The sequence below is a fragment of the Acomys minous genome, assembly GCF_964271855.1.
Source record: "Acomys minous genome assembly, chromosome: 13".
NCBI classification, from domain to species: Eukaryota; Metazoa; Chordata; class Mammalia; order Rodentia; family Muridae; genus Acomys; species Acomys minous.
The window spans coordinates 73,370,991-73,389,366 of NC_140495.1; the positions used below are offsets into that span (position 1 = coordinate 73,370,991).

Here is an 18,376-nt window from a genome sequence, read left to right on the forward strand (position 1 = left end):
TTGTAAGTTGCCTTGGTAAAGGTGTTTTGTCATGACAACAGAAAGCCAAGACCATATCCCAAATAGATACTCTCACAAGCATAACTTTCTTTCAACATTTCTCTCTTGTTTTCTGGATCACTGTCCTTAAATCCCTCCTTTTCCCCCTTTTCTCTATGTCTCAACTGCCCCCTTCCCTGGCCACCACCACCACCATGGGATTATCCGTCCACTAAACACTGTTTCTTCTCTTATTCATCCATGTTATCAAAATCTGCAAACTGTTTTTCTTAAAAAATCATTAATTTTTAGGAATCTTGTTTATAAAGAATTAAGTCCAAATGTCATTTATTTGATGAGAGGGGAGATATAAAAAATAGAAATTTAACCTTCCTTTTGACTATAACACTATTGTGTCAATGGATAGAGGAGTTAAAACTCCCTTTGGAATTCCATTGGGGGAAGTCAAAGGCAGAGGACCTGGTACAGTCCAAGGATGGAATTTGTCTACCAGAAACAGGCTTCATAATTTTGACAACTTATCTGGTCACCTTGTAGGACATTATGGAGCCACAATAATGACAAGCAATTGATAGACCAGGCCACATATTGACCGGTTCTACTTAACTATGCATATATCTTGGCCTTGATTTAAACCTAAACCTTATATCAGTAACTCCTAAAATAGACTTGGAAGCCACAAGATTTTATCTCTTCATCTTCCCAATGTAGCCACACTGCACAAATCTCCTTTCTCTGTTTTCACTATAATGTTCTTTTTCATTGGCACATGGGGAAGGCAGTTGAGCCTTGCTTGTTAGGTACTGACAGGGTACTGTATTTTACCATAAAACTCTAAGAATACAAGCTCCGCTTTGCTTTCATGCCCTGTCCTCAGACACTGCATTGTCCATCCTGCAGCCCACTTCCTACAAAGCTTGGTCTGATTGTTCAGTGTGTATATTACTGCTGTGCTTTTCATAACTCCATCTGATTATTTATTGAGTGTTTCTGTATAGTTCTTGCTTCCTGAAGTTTTTTCCTCATGTCCTAAACCTCCCATGAATACTTTATTTACTGCTGAGATCAGGGTTGTATGCTGTTGGAACTGGGAAATGCTAGAATTCTTCCTAAGATTGGGACATACTGTACGTCCCCATTTTCCCCAGGACTACAATCTAGCCCCATTCATGCTATTTTTCCTCAGTAATATTGTAAGCAGCTTGAGAGAAAGGTTCGCCTTTTAAGTATGTGTTACAAATTAAAATGCTGACAATAAAAACAGTATGGTGCACACACTCTGTGGTAAATCATGTACTTAGTCTGACTGGTCTTTAGTGTCACAACAATCCTGAAGAATACACATATACAATCTAAATTACTCACAACCTCTTGAAAGGTTACGTCAATGTATTTGCTTATTAAAATGGAATTGTAACCCACAAATCAATACAGTGTTGTCATGGTTGATCGTGGACATGTTTGGAGATGTCTGCAATTTTGATTGCCTAAAGCACACTCTTCAAGCTCGGAAGTCTAAAATGGTCATGCTTTCTTCACTCTTTGTTTCACTCCTAATTCTGTGAACAAGTGCTTTCTGCATGGTCTGTGTAGTACCATGTTACACACACACACACACACACACACACACACACACACACACACACAGACAGACAGTTTCACTGTTTAAAACGGCCACAGTATAGTGTGATGAAGGGCTCTCCAGTGATATGAAGAACAAGGAGCATATCCTATGCTTTCCACAGGAAGAGCTTAAACTGGGTGCCTTTCAGCAGGAAAACACAACAATCAATGTTCAATGTACAATAAATTGATGAAAATGTTGTGACCAAATTCTCAAAGAAACTTAATCCTATGATTGGCTACAGACAAGGGATTCAGTGGCAATTCAATGCTTGCTATTGTTTTAGTATAATTCCAAGAATACTGAAAATCAGCTGTACTTTTTTTTAAAAAATATTTTATTGATTTATCCATATTACATCTCACTTGTTATCCCATCCCTTGTATCCTCCCATTCCTCCTTTTCTCTTATTTTCTCCTTACTCCCCTCCCTTATGACTGTGACTGAGGGGGACCTGCTCCCCCTGTCTATGCTCAAAACAACGCTGAGATTCCATCTTACACCCATCAGGATGGCTAAGATCAAAAATTCAAGCGACACCACATGCTGGCGAGGATGTGGGGAGAGAGGAACACTCCTTCATTGCTGGTGGGAATGCAAACTAGTACAACCACTTTGGAAATCTATCTGGTGCTATCTCAGAAAAATGGGAATAGGGCTTCCTCAAGACCCAGCTATTCCACTCCTTGGAATATACCCAGAAGATACTCCAGCACACAACAAGAAAATTTGTTCAACCATGTTCATAGCAGCCTTATTCATAATAGCCAGAACATGGAAACAGCCTAAGTGTCCCTCAATAGAAGAAGGGATAAAGAAACTGTGGTACATATACACTATGGAATACTATTCAGCTATTAAAAACAAGGAATTCCCGAAATTTGTGGATAAATGGATTGAGCTGTACTTTTGTATAACACTTTTATATTGAACTGCAAGGATGAGGAAATGTATGAAAATAATGCCAAATAAGAACTTACACATATATGCTTTACATTTTCACTGGTTAAGTGCTATATTTCCCGATGAGGAACATGTAAACTCAGTCCTCCTTAGATATAATGAAATTTGGTGTGAATTATTCCAATGGCAAAAATTATAAATAGAAACATTCTGTCTCTGAATTGGAGTGTGTGTTTGTGTGTGTGTGTGTGTGTGTGTGTGTGTGTGTGTGTGCATTACAGAAGATGTGTACTATTGTTGGTATTAGCTCATCTAAGGTGAAGCATAGTTTAACTGTGATACCCAACGAGGGAAATAACATAATTTTATGAGGAGCTTCATTTTTCCACATGCCTCTTGATGAGGCAAGGTATGCCTGGCATGGACCACACTAAACTACCCTCATTCAGAGGTGGTGAATTCTTGTTCATAGCACTAACAGTCACACAAAATATTTACACTGTTATATTGTGATGCTTCTCTCAAGTGGTGTTTCAACTTTTTGGTATTAAAAATTAAAGACTAGATATTATATACATTTTGATGACAGACATTAAGATGCAGCTGCCAAAGAGAGAAGGCAATGAAAGGCAGTGGCCCTGCTTCGGAGTTAACTGTATTGCATGTTAAGATAACTACAACTACCCATTTTAATATATTGTGTTGATATAGACAAGGGGTAAAGGGACTTAGCAATGGTTTGCTTGAAAATTAATGGCAAATATTATTTATATTTATGAAAAGCAAAGTATAAAGTTTATCAAGTCCTTACTATTTTATTTTGATCATGAGAAGCTCCATACAATTCAGAATAATGCGTTTTATAGTTTTCTTGCTTTTACCTTTGTTGTCAAAGGCAGAAATCATGAATAATAAAATAGACATTTATTCTGTGGACATAATTTTAGATGGTTGATGTTATAATAATATTTTAAGTAAGATTAATAAGCTTGGGAATATTTTTGTTTCATAATTTTATGGATTCTTTAACAGAGCATCAATATTCTGGTTTAAGAAGTTGTTTAGCTACACATCTAAAGAAAAGGCTTTTAAAAGGTGAACAAAATAGGGAAAGCTCACTTAACAAAGTGGTTAAGCTCAGTGGATGCTTTTCCAGAGGATCCAGGTTCAATTCCCAGCATACATATTGTGGTTTACGATCATACATAATTCCAGTTCTGGGAAATCAGATACCCTCCCTCTTCTCTCTTCTCCAGGTGCTGTACATACTTAACACACAGGTATTCATACAGGCAAAGTAGACACACACACACACACACACACACATACACACACATACACACACACATACACACATACACACACACATACACACAGTCTAAAAAATGTAAAGAGAAAGTTTTTTCTTCACATTAAAAGCAGCAAGTTCTGCATGAGCTAAAGAGGGAAGGCAACAACCATGTCTTACGTATTTCAAATATTTAATGGTAAGTTAATAGTCCTATGGATTTTTCTTTAAAAATATTTTCATTGATTTCTCAGGTCCGGAGCTCTAATTATTAAATAAGTAAAGATAAAAATCTAAGAATACAATGTCCTCATGGTATTTAGAAACTTAAATCAAAGCAAATTTTTGTGGCTAGGTTTCCAGCCCAGATAAGACTGTAATAGGTGACGGGGACACTCTTCCTTCAACATATCAATTCACTCTTTTGTCCATGTCAGCATTGCCAGCCATTTCAAATAAAAGGTCTGCATCTAACTGTATTCAAAGGCATAGACAGTTTTTAACTAATCAGCCTATGAACTCTGGTCATTGTTTCCCAACTCCAGGGGTGGAGGAGAAAGGTGATGAAAGCAACCCAAAGACAATTATTTCAATATCTTGATTATTTCTTTTGTTGTCATTAACTCAATAAATATTTGCTGTTTGTTCCGTGGTCAAGATTCTAGACTAAACTTACTGTGAGTGATGGGAGGGGGCATTGCTATGATGCAATAATTTCTTTCATTTATTTATTTATTTATTTTTGTCCATTGAGTGTTGAGATGTAATGAGATGCAGGGAGAGGATGCTGTGGGTTTCTGGAAGTGACAAGACTCAGATTAATTCGCAAGGTGGAGACAGACCAAGGTTGTCTGAAAGCAGAGGAACTAATGTCACGAGGCAAGAAGAGCATGCAGTACATCTGGAAGACGGTAAGTGGTTTATTTGACTAAAGCGGTGGTCAGTGAGGGAGATCCACCCATGCCTGAATAGCATGTGATGGGACAGCATGTGATGAACATAACCAATAGTGTTCTAGCTCCCAGGGTCCAGGTTGTCACTCAAAGGACCTGGAACTTCTGCTGACACAACAAGAGCTGTTCCAGTATGCATCCTAAGTACACATTTAGACTAAGACGTGCAGGACAAACAAAGGAAAGAGGCCACAGAAATGACTAGGCTGAGATGATTAGAGGCTGGCTTAGTAACAGTGGGACTACGGATGAAAGAGTGGCAGCAAGAGGATTTGTAAGGCAGACCCCACAGGAAAGGAAGATGAAGGAAACCTAAACAGTGTTGACATATTGCCTAGGAAGTGGTGATTTTATAATAAAGAGCAGGAAATGCATGAGCACTTACATTTCAGGGTAAAAAAAAAATTAGTTCCTAGCATATTAAACCGGTTGTAGCACATCATCAAACAGGCCCAGGGGAACTCAGCCATGGCAAGCTGAAGTGCAGGGGATACCGAACACAACCATCAACCCAAGTGTTTATTGAAGCAAAGAAGACAATGGGTATATGCACATTAGTTTATATTAGATTCCTAAAAGTAGAATAAGAGAGGTACAATTTCTCTGAAGTACTTGAGGAACTAAAATTAATTCCTAATGAAACCGGAGGGAGGCTTGCTAAGCTGGCATGTGAAAGGGCTTTTAAGTCTTGAGCAAGGATTGGGATAGGTTAAGGAGAATTCCAGAGAGGATGGTGGGTTTACTAGGCAGCTGATAAGATACCAGTAAAGACAATAAAATAGAGAAATGCATCATCTTCATGAGGGAAGGAGGAAGACAGTTGTGCTTAACACTCTTGTAGACATATGAGGTTGTACAGATTTTTCTATCTCGTAGAGAAATGAAGAGAGAGGGAAGCAATGGAAGATCATGTCCTGGACTACACCAAACGACAAGTGACCCAGGAAGACTGCTTTATGTAAGTCAAATCAACTAATTTCATGATCGGACATTTGGATAAATTAAGTGTTGAATAACTGAATCCAAATGTTTCCAGCATTGTCTGGTGTCACACACTTTTCACCCCAGCACTTGAGAGTCAGAGGCACACAGGCATCTGAATTCAAGGCTAACATCATGTATACAGTAAGTTCCAGGCCAAGCAGGGCTACATACTTAGACCGTGTCTCAAGAAAAAAAAAAAAAAGGAAAGAAAATAAGAGGAATAAAAATATGTTTCTAATATAATCCATCAGTCTTAATTTTTTGAAATTTAGCACTAAAACCTTCAAGTCTTATATTTTTGAGAAATCAGAGACTTTAGTGTTATGTTCTACATGGTAATTTTTTCTATGTATATGTCTCAGGTTTTTAAAAATATATTTAATTTTATTTTATGTCAAGGACTTCAAACATCTTTTTCTGTCAGCACTAATAGGAATTTTCAAAGGGTAAAGATGCATGTGGCTCACTTAGTTTCTTATGAAAATAGACTATTTTTATAAGAAAAGTACTATCTTCAAACTGCTTGAATGATTTTAATTTTCTATCAGCACCTCTTCTATTATTGCCATTTGCAGGTAACCATGGAGTTGGCTTGGCCTACCTGCCTTGAGAGGCATGTATCAGTGGTTTTTCTGGTTAAAGTCCATGGCTCCTGGGGCAAATGTGTCTTCCAGTTCCTGAGAGATTGATGTGTTCCCTGGGGGCAGTGACGTGTTCAGGCCACTTTCTGTTCCTCTGTACATTCCCTTGGTAGTCAAAGAAGCATGGAAGCTTGACAGGACAATTGGTCTTAGACATTAATCTTGTGTACCCTTGATAACTTGCAAACTTCATTATACGCTGGAAACTACAACTGTATTGATCCTGGAGAATGCCATTATATTCTGTTTCTGATAAAGCTATAGAAACGATTGCACACAACAAAATTGCCACAGCCTCAGTTGTGCTGTGGCCACTTAAATCTGGCCTGATTTAATTCCTCACAGCCATATCATGTGACCCAGGCCAAGTTAGTAAGTGCAGGTTCTGGCAGACACTGGTGCTATGGTATGGACCTCAGCATGGAGGATTCCTTCGTACATAGACTGTCCTCTGTATATGGCATCATCTGAGTAATATTCATAGCTGGGTACAGGCCAGCACATTGTGGTCAGGAATGAATGACTCCATCATTCACACAACTGTTCCTTGCCTTCCAATAGTTAATTTAGCAAAATCCAATAAACTACGCCCCCCAAAAAACAAAGAATAACACCCCATTCGGCCCCAACAAGACACCTGTGCATTTTTAAGTGAAATTAACTGAACTCCCATGTGAGGAGCAGAGTGAGTGAGAAAAACACCTAATTTGGCAATGCTGGCAAACTTACTTTAACGCGTTTTTGTTGTTGTTGTTGTTTTTTGTTTTGTTTTGTTTTGTTTTTAGAGATAGCAGAGTTGCATTTTTCTGGAAATGCAGAAATCATCCTAGCATAACATTTTAGTCTACAGAAGAAATGGAGTTAATCTGAAGTACACACTGGCCTTACATTAAACATGTTGTTTGCCACGCTTTGTTTTAATGGCAAAAGGCAACCCTCATCAGGTTGAGTACATAGGCTCTATTATGGAAGTGAATTATGCTGCTCTAAAGTCTTCCATGACAAGGTCAGAAGGGCTGCAAGGAGCTGCGGAGTTTCTTATTTTCCCATCTGCAATAATCCTCTATGTGCCTTATACTTTCAGGCAATAGTTCTCAATGTTAAATATGCTTTTCCATGTTTCCAATAAAAAGTCCCCATACAAATGTTACACTATGTCTTTTTTTTTTTTGCATGCTGTAGATAATATGCTTTCATTATACCTAATGCACTTTTAATAGTCTCCTATGGCAAGACGGTGATATTAAACATGGGCATAAAATATCCATGATATTACCTTGAATCTGCAATAATGGTTTTTATTCGAAGGTTCAAAGCACTTCACACATATGCCTATTTGGTCTTTCCTTGAGCCTTAATGTGAGCATTTTATGCTTAGGATATCAAGATGCAGCATTCCTAAGGGGACTGAGTTCTCTGCCAGAGTCCACATTATACACAGTAAAGATGTTTCTACAAAGCCATAAACATTCTTTCCCTCCAGTGAGGCTGCCTCCAAGGTGAGTGCACTGCTGTCTGGGCGTGGGGGGACAAAGGATGACCACACTTATACTGGTCTTGGCCTTCGGGGTTCATCTTCCTTACCTGGACACCATCCGATGCAGGGATGTAACTTGCCCTTTTAAACGTGTCTGTCACATTTCTGAGGATTTCAACAGACACTAGAAGATCACCTGCATAGAAATTTTTCCTCTGAGTTAAATCCAATAACGTCTTGGTGACCTGGGACATTCCGTCACCTGCCAGCATCCGCTGCCCCTTTGCAAGGTGCTCTTTAATCTGTATGGTCAAAGGAACAGAAAACACATCACAATCTTCATTACTATTTCTATTCATATTTTCCCACAGAACTCCTTGCTCAACATATTTTAAAACAGTCTTGTGATATTTCGGATGTAAAAACAGTAAATTCTGTATATCCTACAGTTTAATGGGCTAACAACCCAGCATGCAAAAACTAGTGTGGAAATTGTGTAGCTCCTTCACAATTGAGAGACTTCTTTTTTTTTTCAATTAGAGTGTATTGGGAAAGTATCTTACAAGTGTGGAAAAAGTTTTAAACTATTCTTACGTGTAACAAGTGTGGGAAGGTATTTAGGAGGGTGTGATCAAAGATGGGGGAATGTAAGTACTTTATAATAATTGTTCTCAGCATCCGTTTTGGTAATATCTACCTTACCATCGTAGAAGGGGCTACAGGTGCTTCTCTAAAGTGTAAGGGTCTAGGTCTTATCCCAAGCACACCACACATCCCCAGATAAAGAAGAAGAAAAAAAGCACGTCCTGGAAATCCTAGCAAGTGGGAGGTTGAGGCAGAATTGTGAATAAAAGCTATCCTGGGTTATACAATGAGTTCCAGGAAAACTCAGGTGACATAATGATCACACACAACGTTAAGAACACAAAGTCGTGTCACGGAACAATCTTAATACCTCAGTTTAAGAAAAAAAATCTGTAAATATTTGAGGCTTATTATAATGCAATAGAAAGACAGTGTTATCTTTCTTTTTAAAAGAAATAAAGATGTCAAGGAAGGTTCTTCCTTTTCCATGAGCTGAGTACCCCATGGTAGGACTCAAGACTCGTAGCATCTTCATCCTCATTTCCTGTGGTCTCGTCTCTCATCCTTTCCTTTTCCTTATGGACAGAAGAGCACACTCCTAATCCTGGACCTTTGCGTTTGCATTTCCTTCTGTATGAACTAGTGTACTCTTTTTTTTGTGACTTTTTCAGAGAGCTTTGATGAGATGATGCATAATGGCCTCCTTCTCCTTCCCAACAACCTTAACCTAGTCAAATATCTTCAGCTTTACCTGCCATATTTGGTTCATTTTGTTGAGTGTTATAATTTTGTCATTGACATGACTTCAGGAATCAAATATTGAGTGAGTGAATTAGATGGATGAATGCATGGGTCACCTTCTAGGTTCACATCATTGCTAGATCCTAGGAGCACACCAGTAAAACTGGGATCCATCATATCTCCTTCCAGACACTGTCAACTGCAAACACTTGTATCAATAGCATGAGCCAAATCGACAACATGGGATAAAATAACCCTCCTGACTTGCAGAGATATTATAGCATGAAGGCTAAAAAAATTGTGGCTCATTAAAGGAGGTTTAGAGAGTTTTGGAGGGGCATGAAGTGAATGGAACCTAGCCTGAAAATGATACAAGTTAGGCCTTCAGTTTTGTACTTGACATGTGCAATTCAGAGGAGAAAAGGGCTTAGGTTTTTCCTCATCAGGAGCCAGAAGCAACAACAGCTACAACTGTGAATACGGTCTGACCGCTTTCTGTCTGGTATTTTACAATCTGCCTGTGTATGGGAATCTGAGAAGATGTGTGTGTCAGAGATCTTACGGGTGTTTCCCCTCAAGAAGAAGCATCACAGAATTAACTTGAACTTTTAAGAATAAAATATTCAGGCATCCTTTCTGCTTTCGGGAGACCTAGTTATAGGAAGCACTGGACGGACCATCCAATCAGAGCTAGGAAAGCTAGCTTTTCTCATCTGTGTTAGCAACACATCTAGCCTGACTCAGTATTAAATTAGCCTCGCTGCCATCTGACAGCTGCTTAGCAGGCTTATGTGAAATGAGTTGTGCTCAGTCCAGTTCTTAGCAAACAGTTGCTCAGATCATTCCAGTTCTCATAATTGGCAATAATTAGCATCCTTTCTGACATTGTTACTGAAAAGTACCCAGCACAAATACCTTGCAATACTTTTACATGCTGGTGTAGACTATTCACAGCATTGACACAGAGAATAAAGAGTGTTCAGAAAAGATTCATTTCTTTCCAGAACATGTTGAGTTGAACGATGCTTTCTAGTTTATCGATTGTGTGTGCAGGGTGCAATCATTCTTCGAAATCTTGCTATCTACCGAGTTTTCAAAATAGCTTCAGGTATAAAACCTAGCTTTGTAACTGTGATTCTGCTACTTATTATTTATGAAGATTGGAGGAATTTCTGTTTTCTAAGATCATTTATTTGTCTGTCAAAAGGAGGGAAGTCCCTTTGTTGTGATTGTGTTAATAGATTGCTCTTGCGAGGATTCAATTTCTGATTCCTATTTTCTCTTTGATTAGATAACATTTATAGCTCTAGAACTTTGTCTTTTACATCCAGTTCAGTAATTGTTTTTTCATCTGGCCTTAATTGGCTAATTATACTAATTATTGATAGCAGTGAGAATATATCCAATTTTGTTATACTTTGGATATAAAATCCCCCTTACCCACCTGAGCTCAAATATGAGACAGCTTCTAGCTTGTGCTGGTATTTTAGAAGCTGCTGGAAATTTTAGGAGGTAAGACTCAATGGAATGTGGTTTTAGAAATGTCAGGTAGAATGTGTTTGGGACATTTGTTGTTAGTGGCACATTCCTGTCTGTGTTCTAGAATTTTTATTTAACATAAGATGGGCAGATTCGTTGTATCCCATGGTCCCTGTCATAATCATGGTGTTCAGCTCTGATCAATAATACTAGAGACAACCACAGTGAGAAACTGAGCCAGGAGGGTCTTTCCTCATTCAAAGCGATGTTTCCCTAGATATTTGCCACAGCAATAGGAAGCTCAATTACATACTACTAAATGTTACACTTAAATCTTTTACATTCCCTTTCAGTATTTAACCATGTTTTCTAGTCTATCTCTCATCCCTTAATTTATATATATATATATATATATATATATATATATGCGCACCTCTAGCTCTACTGATTTCTACATGTGCCGGGGTTTCGCTATGGGATGCAGCTAATATGATGTATAATTCCTGTAATCATATGGAATGTTCTCATGCTTTGAGGCCCTAATCCAGGGTTTGTAAAGTTATTTTATAGACCAGTTGCCATTGTGTTTCTCCAGCAGGGGAGCCCTCAGGCCCGCTGGAGGGTCCTATTTCAGTTCTTGCTGATTATCATGCTAATTCCATCTGCTCTTAGTTCAGGCTAGAACTTTCCGTTTCTGAAAAGTGATTTCTTTTCTTTCTCTCCCTCAAATCTCTGAGTCACATAGTTCATAGAGATGCTCTAGATCTGAGAGTTCCCATAGTTTTTTTTTTTTATCTCTCAAGCCAGGGTAACAAGAAGGTGTGTGGTTATTGCTGGAGCCTCAGTAGACTCACTCTTCTTCTGTAGAAGATGATCCTGCAAACATTCCCATGAGGGAACCTTAGCCTCCAGCAAGTGCCCAAGGCTCATACTCTGTAACTTACCCTTTTTTGTTCTATTTTGTTTTGCTTTCTCCCTTCATGCCTCCTGAAAGTAATCTTACCTTATCTTATATCTTTGTCATTTTTTTTTTATCATGATCTCATCCATGCCACTAGCCTCTGAACTCCTGAAGGTCTTGTAGTTCAGTCTTTGAGAACCCTACAGTCTCTCTCCTGCAGTCTGTCACAGAAGTGCCTGTTCTATGTTCCTGCTATAATCTAAGTGAAGGTAAAGAAAGATTTCCTTTTTCTTAGTGTTTACAAGGTGAAGGTGGTAGTTGATAAACATTCAATGCAAAAAATATATATAATATTGGAAAACATTTCCATGACAGAATTGTCATTTAGAAATAGTCTTCTCAAGAGAACCCACCAATTAGTTATCCCATACCAATGTTCTTAAAAATGTATACATATAAGTAAAATTATACAAACTGAACAGTTGTATTTCTATTTTTAGACATATATAGTATTTATGCATGTGTGTGTGTGTGTGCATAACAACAATTCATGAAGAAAATGGCCATAAATTTAAAAGAGATCATTGAGTTGTATATGGGAATGTTTAGAGGAAGAAAACAGAAGGTAGGAAATGATAGAATTATACTATAAAGCCAATAGATAGAAATAAATTATTAAAAGGCATCCAACTATGTGCTTAGATTTAGAAATTTTGGAAGTTGGAATTCTGAGTTTATAAAAATGTAAGAGTCTAGAGTTATAGTTATTTACTTTCTATCTTTTAAAATAAATATTAGAAAATATTATACAATTTGCCAAGCACCTTCCATATGGCCAGTATGTGACTAGAAATGCTTTATAAGATATTTAGGTTTTAATGTGATTCTTTTAAAAAGTAATTTATTCAGATAACATCTCAATTGTTATCCCATTGTACCTTTCAGTTTCCCCTCCCTCCCTCTTTCACCCTATTCCTCTCCCCTAGGTCTGTGACAAAAGGGGACCTTCTCCCCTACCATATGATCACAGCCTATCAGGTCTCATCCAGGTAGCCTGCTTCCTCTTCCTCTGAGGACCATTATTGTGATTCTTAAAGGTACCATAGGCATACACTGTTCTACATGTAGACACAGGAACCCAGTCATTTTAGCTGTGTAACAAGACTCCAGAGCTCCTAAGTAGTGCTCCTATCAAGAAATTACCGATAGCAATCTGAGTTAAGTCTATCTCTTGGATATTATCATAATTAACAAATAGTTTACAATATAATTTTACCAAAAATTACCCAAACTCCCGAACTATCTAATTATTTAGATATCATTCCCAATTCCACATATTTCAAGAGGATTAAATGCTTTTCACTTGAATAAACAACACAAGAAATATAGAACTTTAAGAAATATACTACCCAGACCCAGAAAGGCACACATGGTATGTACTCACTTGTAAGCGAACATTAGCCACATAGTACAGGATAACCGTACCTCAATCCACAGACCCAAAGCAGCTAAGTGAAAATGAGGGTGCAAAGGATGTTGTTTGAGTCTCACTCAGCAAGGAGAATAGAAAAGACAGTGGAAGTGTGAATGAGGAGAGGGAACTGTGGAGGAGATGGTGAGGGGAGAGAAATGATGGTGGGGATCAGATGTGTAGAGAACAGGGGCAGGAGATGAGAGGAATGGGGCAGAGAAGGGAAAAGGAGGCGGTCATCTCTAAGAAGACTAGAGACCTAAGTCTGGATAAGCTCTGGCATGGTATGGAGGGATATGAGAGGGACTCTAGCAGAGATTTCTAGTAGCAGGGGCCATAGAGACTGAAGATTATACCTTCTAACTAGACAAGTCTTCTAATAGAGGGAAGGGAACACTAACACACCCACCAAAATTTCTAGTCAAAGTTCACCCTGCCTATAAGATGTGCAGGGATAAAGACAGACCAGATATAGCAGAGATTGAGGGAAAGTCTAACCACTGCCTGGCCCAACCCAAGAGCCATCCCATGGAAGAAAACAACTCCCTGATACTATTACCAATACTCTGCTAGGCTTGCAGACTGGAGTCAAGTAGAGCTGTCCTCTGTGAGGCTCCACCCAGCAGTCCCTCAAAACAGATGCTGAGACTCACAGCCAAACATTGGGAAATGCATTAGGGAGCCTTGTGGAAAAGTAGGGGTGGGGAGGAGAAAAGGATCTGGAGGTGACAGGAGCTCCCCAAGAGGACCAACTGAGCCAACTAACCAGGGCCTAAATAAAGGGGCTTGGTGAGACTGAAGCACCAATCAAGGACTTTGTATGAACTGGACTTAGGCCCTCTACAAAGATGTAGCTGATGGGCAGCTCAGACTACATGTAGGTCACCTACTAAGGGGCTCTCTCATGGACTGTCTTGCCAGCTTTTCAATTAATCCCCTCATGGACAGGGCTGCCTTGCCAGGCCACAGGGGAAGAGGACATGCTCAGTCCTGATAGGACTTGATGAGTTGGGGTGGATGGGATGGGGATGCTCCCCTTCTCTGAGGCATAGGGGAGGGGAGGAAGGAGGGAGGGTGGGACGGGGTGGTGAATAAATAAACAAACAAATAAATAAATAATAAACGAGGTAGCAGAGCTTGAGAGACTGGCCAACCAATGCCAGACTCAACCTGAGACCTACCCCATGGTAGGGGGCCAACCCCTGACACTATTAAAAGTACTCTGCTATGCTTGCAGACAGGAGCCTAGCATAACAGTCCTCTGAGAGGCTCCACGGAGCTGCTGATCAAAAGAGATCCTGAGACTCACAGTGAAACATGGGGGGAGCTCATCGAGCCTTGTAGAAATGTGTGTGGCGGGGGGGGGGGGGGGGGTAAGGATAGAAGGACACAGAGGGGAAGAGAACTCCACAAGAAGACCAACACAGTCTAGCTAACCTTGGCCAATGGAGGTTTAAAGAGACTGAAGCACCAACCAAAGAGCATGCATGGTCTAGACCTAGGCCCCATAACATACATATGCAACTGATGGGCAGCTTGTCCCTTATGTGAGTCCCCTAGCAAGTAGAACAGGGGCTTTTTCTGACATGGAGTCTATTGCCTGTTAGTGGATCCCTTTCCCCTAGCTAGGCTGCCTTGCCTGGCCTCAGAGGAAGAGGATGCACTGAGTCTTGATGAGACTTGAGGTGTTGGGGTGAGTTGTTAATGGGGCGGGATAGGGCTCCCATTTTCTGAAAAGAAAGAGACAACGGAAACGGGGAAGAGGGTGCAGAGGTGGGGCCAGGAGGAGAGGAAGGAGAGGCTGCCGTTGGGATGTAAAGTGAATAAATAAATAAATTTAATTTAAAAAATTAATTCAATATTTTCATAAATACTTTCCATTAAAAAAGAAATACACTACATTGTTGAGGTACTTCTAATTATTTAAACAGTAGGAACAATCTTGGAATATGTTACTTAAATATTTATAAAACTATTTGCCAAGTATATTTTTATATGTAGTTTTACGCAATAAAATAGGGTGGGGCAAATAGTTCAATTCCTATGGGAAATAATTATTAATCTCTTTAATTTAGTCATCAATGTCAGAAATGTTGTGTATGAGTGTGTGTGTGTGTGTGTGTGTGTGTGTGTGTATGTATGTATGAATTTTGGTATTCTCATTTAGAATGATAAGTATCAGTAATCATGCCTGTTGACAGTGTAACACTGAGAGATACTTGCTTCAAAGACAAACTTAACAGTTGCAGGAATAGGACTGCATATGAAATTGTTGGTTTTTTTTTTAATAGTTCTGAACTAATCATTCTTGGTCTTTATATAGAGGGCAGTGATGCAGGCTGGTCATGGTTTAGAGAGTAACCATGTTTCCACAGTAAACTGTTTATACCACTTTCCATTTTATGCCACCCATTGGCAGCTACTGTTGCCTCCATTGTCTCAATCCTAAAAAAAAAAAAAGGAGGGGCTCTCTCTTAGTTGCTCTTTGTAAATGACACACTTGATATAGCAGATATTTATATATTATTTCATCAGCAACTCCTACAGTCCATCTGTAAGTTATATTAAAGGTTCTCAGAATTCTGAGTGGCTTCAATTAACAGATAATTATATACAAAGATTCTTTCCATAAACAATAATCTAAATATATTTTTAATTCAATTAATGATTTAGCCATATTTTTAAGATCAAAGTTATTCACTTGATAGTGCTATTGAGTTACTTATCTAATTACTGGGCATCTCGTAATATGGCATCCTACGTTACAGTATCTATATGCTGAAGAGCGAGGATGAATGTTTCTAAAATGCAGATGTGGGTCAGCGAGGTGGCTGAGTGGGTAAAGGTGCTTGCTCCCCAGCTTGATTATGTCAGTTAGATCCTGGAGGCCCACATGGTAGACAATGAACATTCTTGTCTGACCTCCGCACATGATAGCTAGTACTTGTGTACAAAGACACACACACACACACACAGAGAGAGAGAGAGAGAGAGAGAGAGAGAGACAGAGAGACAGAGACAGAGACAGAGAGACAGAGAGACAGAGAGACAGAGAGACAGAGAGAGACAGAGACAGAGACAGACAGAGACAGAGAGAGACAGAGACAGAGAGACAGAGATAGAGAGACAGAGACAGAGACAGAGAAACTCAAACAGATAATACACATAAACAAATATAGGTGTTTAATTTAAAAAATAGAATACACAGAGAAAGGGGGAAGGAGGGATGCAGGCTATCCTGGTGAGACCTTATAGGCTGAGGTCAGATGGTCAGGGAGGAGACCCCGTCCCATCAGAGGTCTAGGGGAGGGGGATAAGGCAGAAGAGAGAGCAAGATTGGGAACAGGAAGATAAGAGCGAGGGGATACGAATCAGGATGTAATGTGAATAAATTGTAATACATTTTAAAAAATTTAAAAAGAAGTTATGCTCTTCAGCTTACTTTAGCATTGCTGAATACTGTAATAATTATGTGCACTCGAGGGGAGGTAGAGCAATAAAATGCTTGGTTCTCAAGAGCACAAGAGTATCTACGTACCTTTAAGAGAGAAGAATGCAAGCATGAATACATGAGTGTAGGTGACAATCAATGCTGTAGTTAGTATAGATAACAGTTGACAATAACACACTACATACTATATACTGATAACCGCCCCAGATAACGGGCTTCGAGTGATGTCTTATTGACTCAGTAACGAGAACTCCTATATGATTATAAGGCTTAATGAGCATCACTACTGATCAACCAATGTACTGAAAGGTTGGCAAGTTTACAACATGTTTGTGTGGTGTGTGTGTGTGTGTGTGTTGGTGGAGATTGTGGCAATGAAGAAAAATTCACTCATAGATAAAGAACATGAGGGCAAAACAAACAAACAAAACACAAAACCAAACAACAAAACAAAAATAACCCCCAACAACCCTATTCTCATGTTCTGTCTTTGTATATTCTCATCCCCTGTCTTGGTTTCTCATTTTGGTCTGATTCTTCTCGGCTCTGGTTCTCTAGCTCTCTTTTTAAAATACAATCAGTGAAAATAGAGGAAAAACAATGCCCTTATATCAAGGCTCAACCTCTTAAATATCCCTAACTAGGGAGCCAAACTTTCAATGACAAGATAAAGTACTCAAAGTCGATGTGTATGTTTAACAACAATAGCAACACTTAGACTGTTTCCATGACCTGGCTATTATGAATAAGGCTGCTATGAACATGGTTGAGCAAATTTTCTTGTTGTGTGCTGGAGCATCTGGAGGGGGAGACCTGGTGGCACTCAGAGGAAGAACAGCAGGTTACCAAGAAGAGACTTGATACCCTATGAACATATACCGGGGGAGGTAATCCCCCTCAGGAACAGTCATAGGGGAGGGGAATAAGGTGAAAATGGGAGGGAGAGAAGAATGGGAGGATACAAGGGATGAGATAACCATTGAGATGTAACAAGAATAAATTAATTAAAAAAAAACAACAATAGCAACAGAAATTCAGGAACAGAATTAAAACATAATTCTATACCTGTATCTCCTATATCTGCCTAAAGGGTCTTACACTACAATACAATTGTTAGACTTTTTCAGCCCTTCTTCATGCCAATATTTATTCTTTTACAGGAAAAGGGGAGTAACATATCTGCCTGATAATTTTAGAGAAAGCCTTGGTAAGCATGCTTTACTTCCTTTGCTCTAAGATCTGTTCCCTTGCAGGGATATACATTTCAACAAATCTCTAAAGTCTGGTTCTTCAGGGCTGAATGTTTGTGTGTGTGTGTGTGTGTGTGTTTGTGTGTGTGTGTGTGTGTGTGTGTGTGTGTGTGTGTGTGTGTAAGGAAAAGAGATGAAAATGAGAGTAGTGTATGCATATGTGTTTATGAAGTTTAAGAAAACATTTTAATAATTAGGTTTCCCTTTGAATCTCATGAGTCTCTAAGAAACCTTCATAGGTGTTAGTTGGTAGGGGCCATTCTGGAACAACCAAAGAAGTTCATCATGTGGTGATACCAATTACTCTGTATTTCTACAAGTTATCGGACTGAAAACAAAACCTGCATTTGTATGGTAATCTGTACTAATTTCAAGGATTAAAAATTACTATGAAGAAAATGATATATCAGAACTCATAGGTTACCAATAGCTCACTGTAAATAAGAAAATAAGCCTTTTTGGAATATCTATACTCTATACTAAGCACTGTATTCTACATTAGAAAATAATGACTAAAATGGCCTGGCTATTACTGCTAAATTAAATAACTTAAACTAATTGTTCAGCATGATTGATCATTGAATTTATACTTTAAACTGATAAATGGACCAATTTTGTCTGTTAAACC

The 18,376-nt window shown here is 38.9% G+C and overlaps 1 protein-coding gene across 2 annotated transcripts in view; it reads right to left on the minus strand.

Annotated features, from left to right (window-relative positions):
• ADGRB3 (adhesion G protein-coupled receptor B3) overlaps positions 1-18,376 on the minus strand; it is a 708,182-nt gene that overhangs the window by 393,985 nt on the left and 295,821 nt on the right. For both annotated transcript variants that reach the window (XM_084755178.1, XM_084755177.1), the window contains exon 10: positions 7,978-8,172. In XM_084755178.1, coding sequence (XP_084611304.1) covers positions 7,978-8,172 — 195 coding nt within the window. The remainder of the gene's footprint in view (positions 1-7,977; positions 8,173-18,376) is intronic.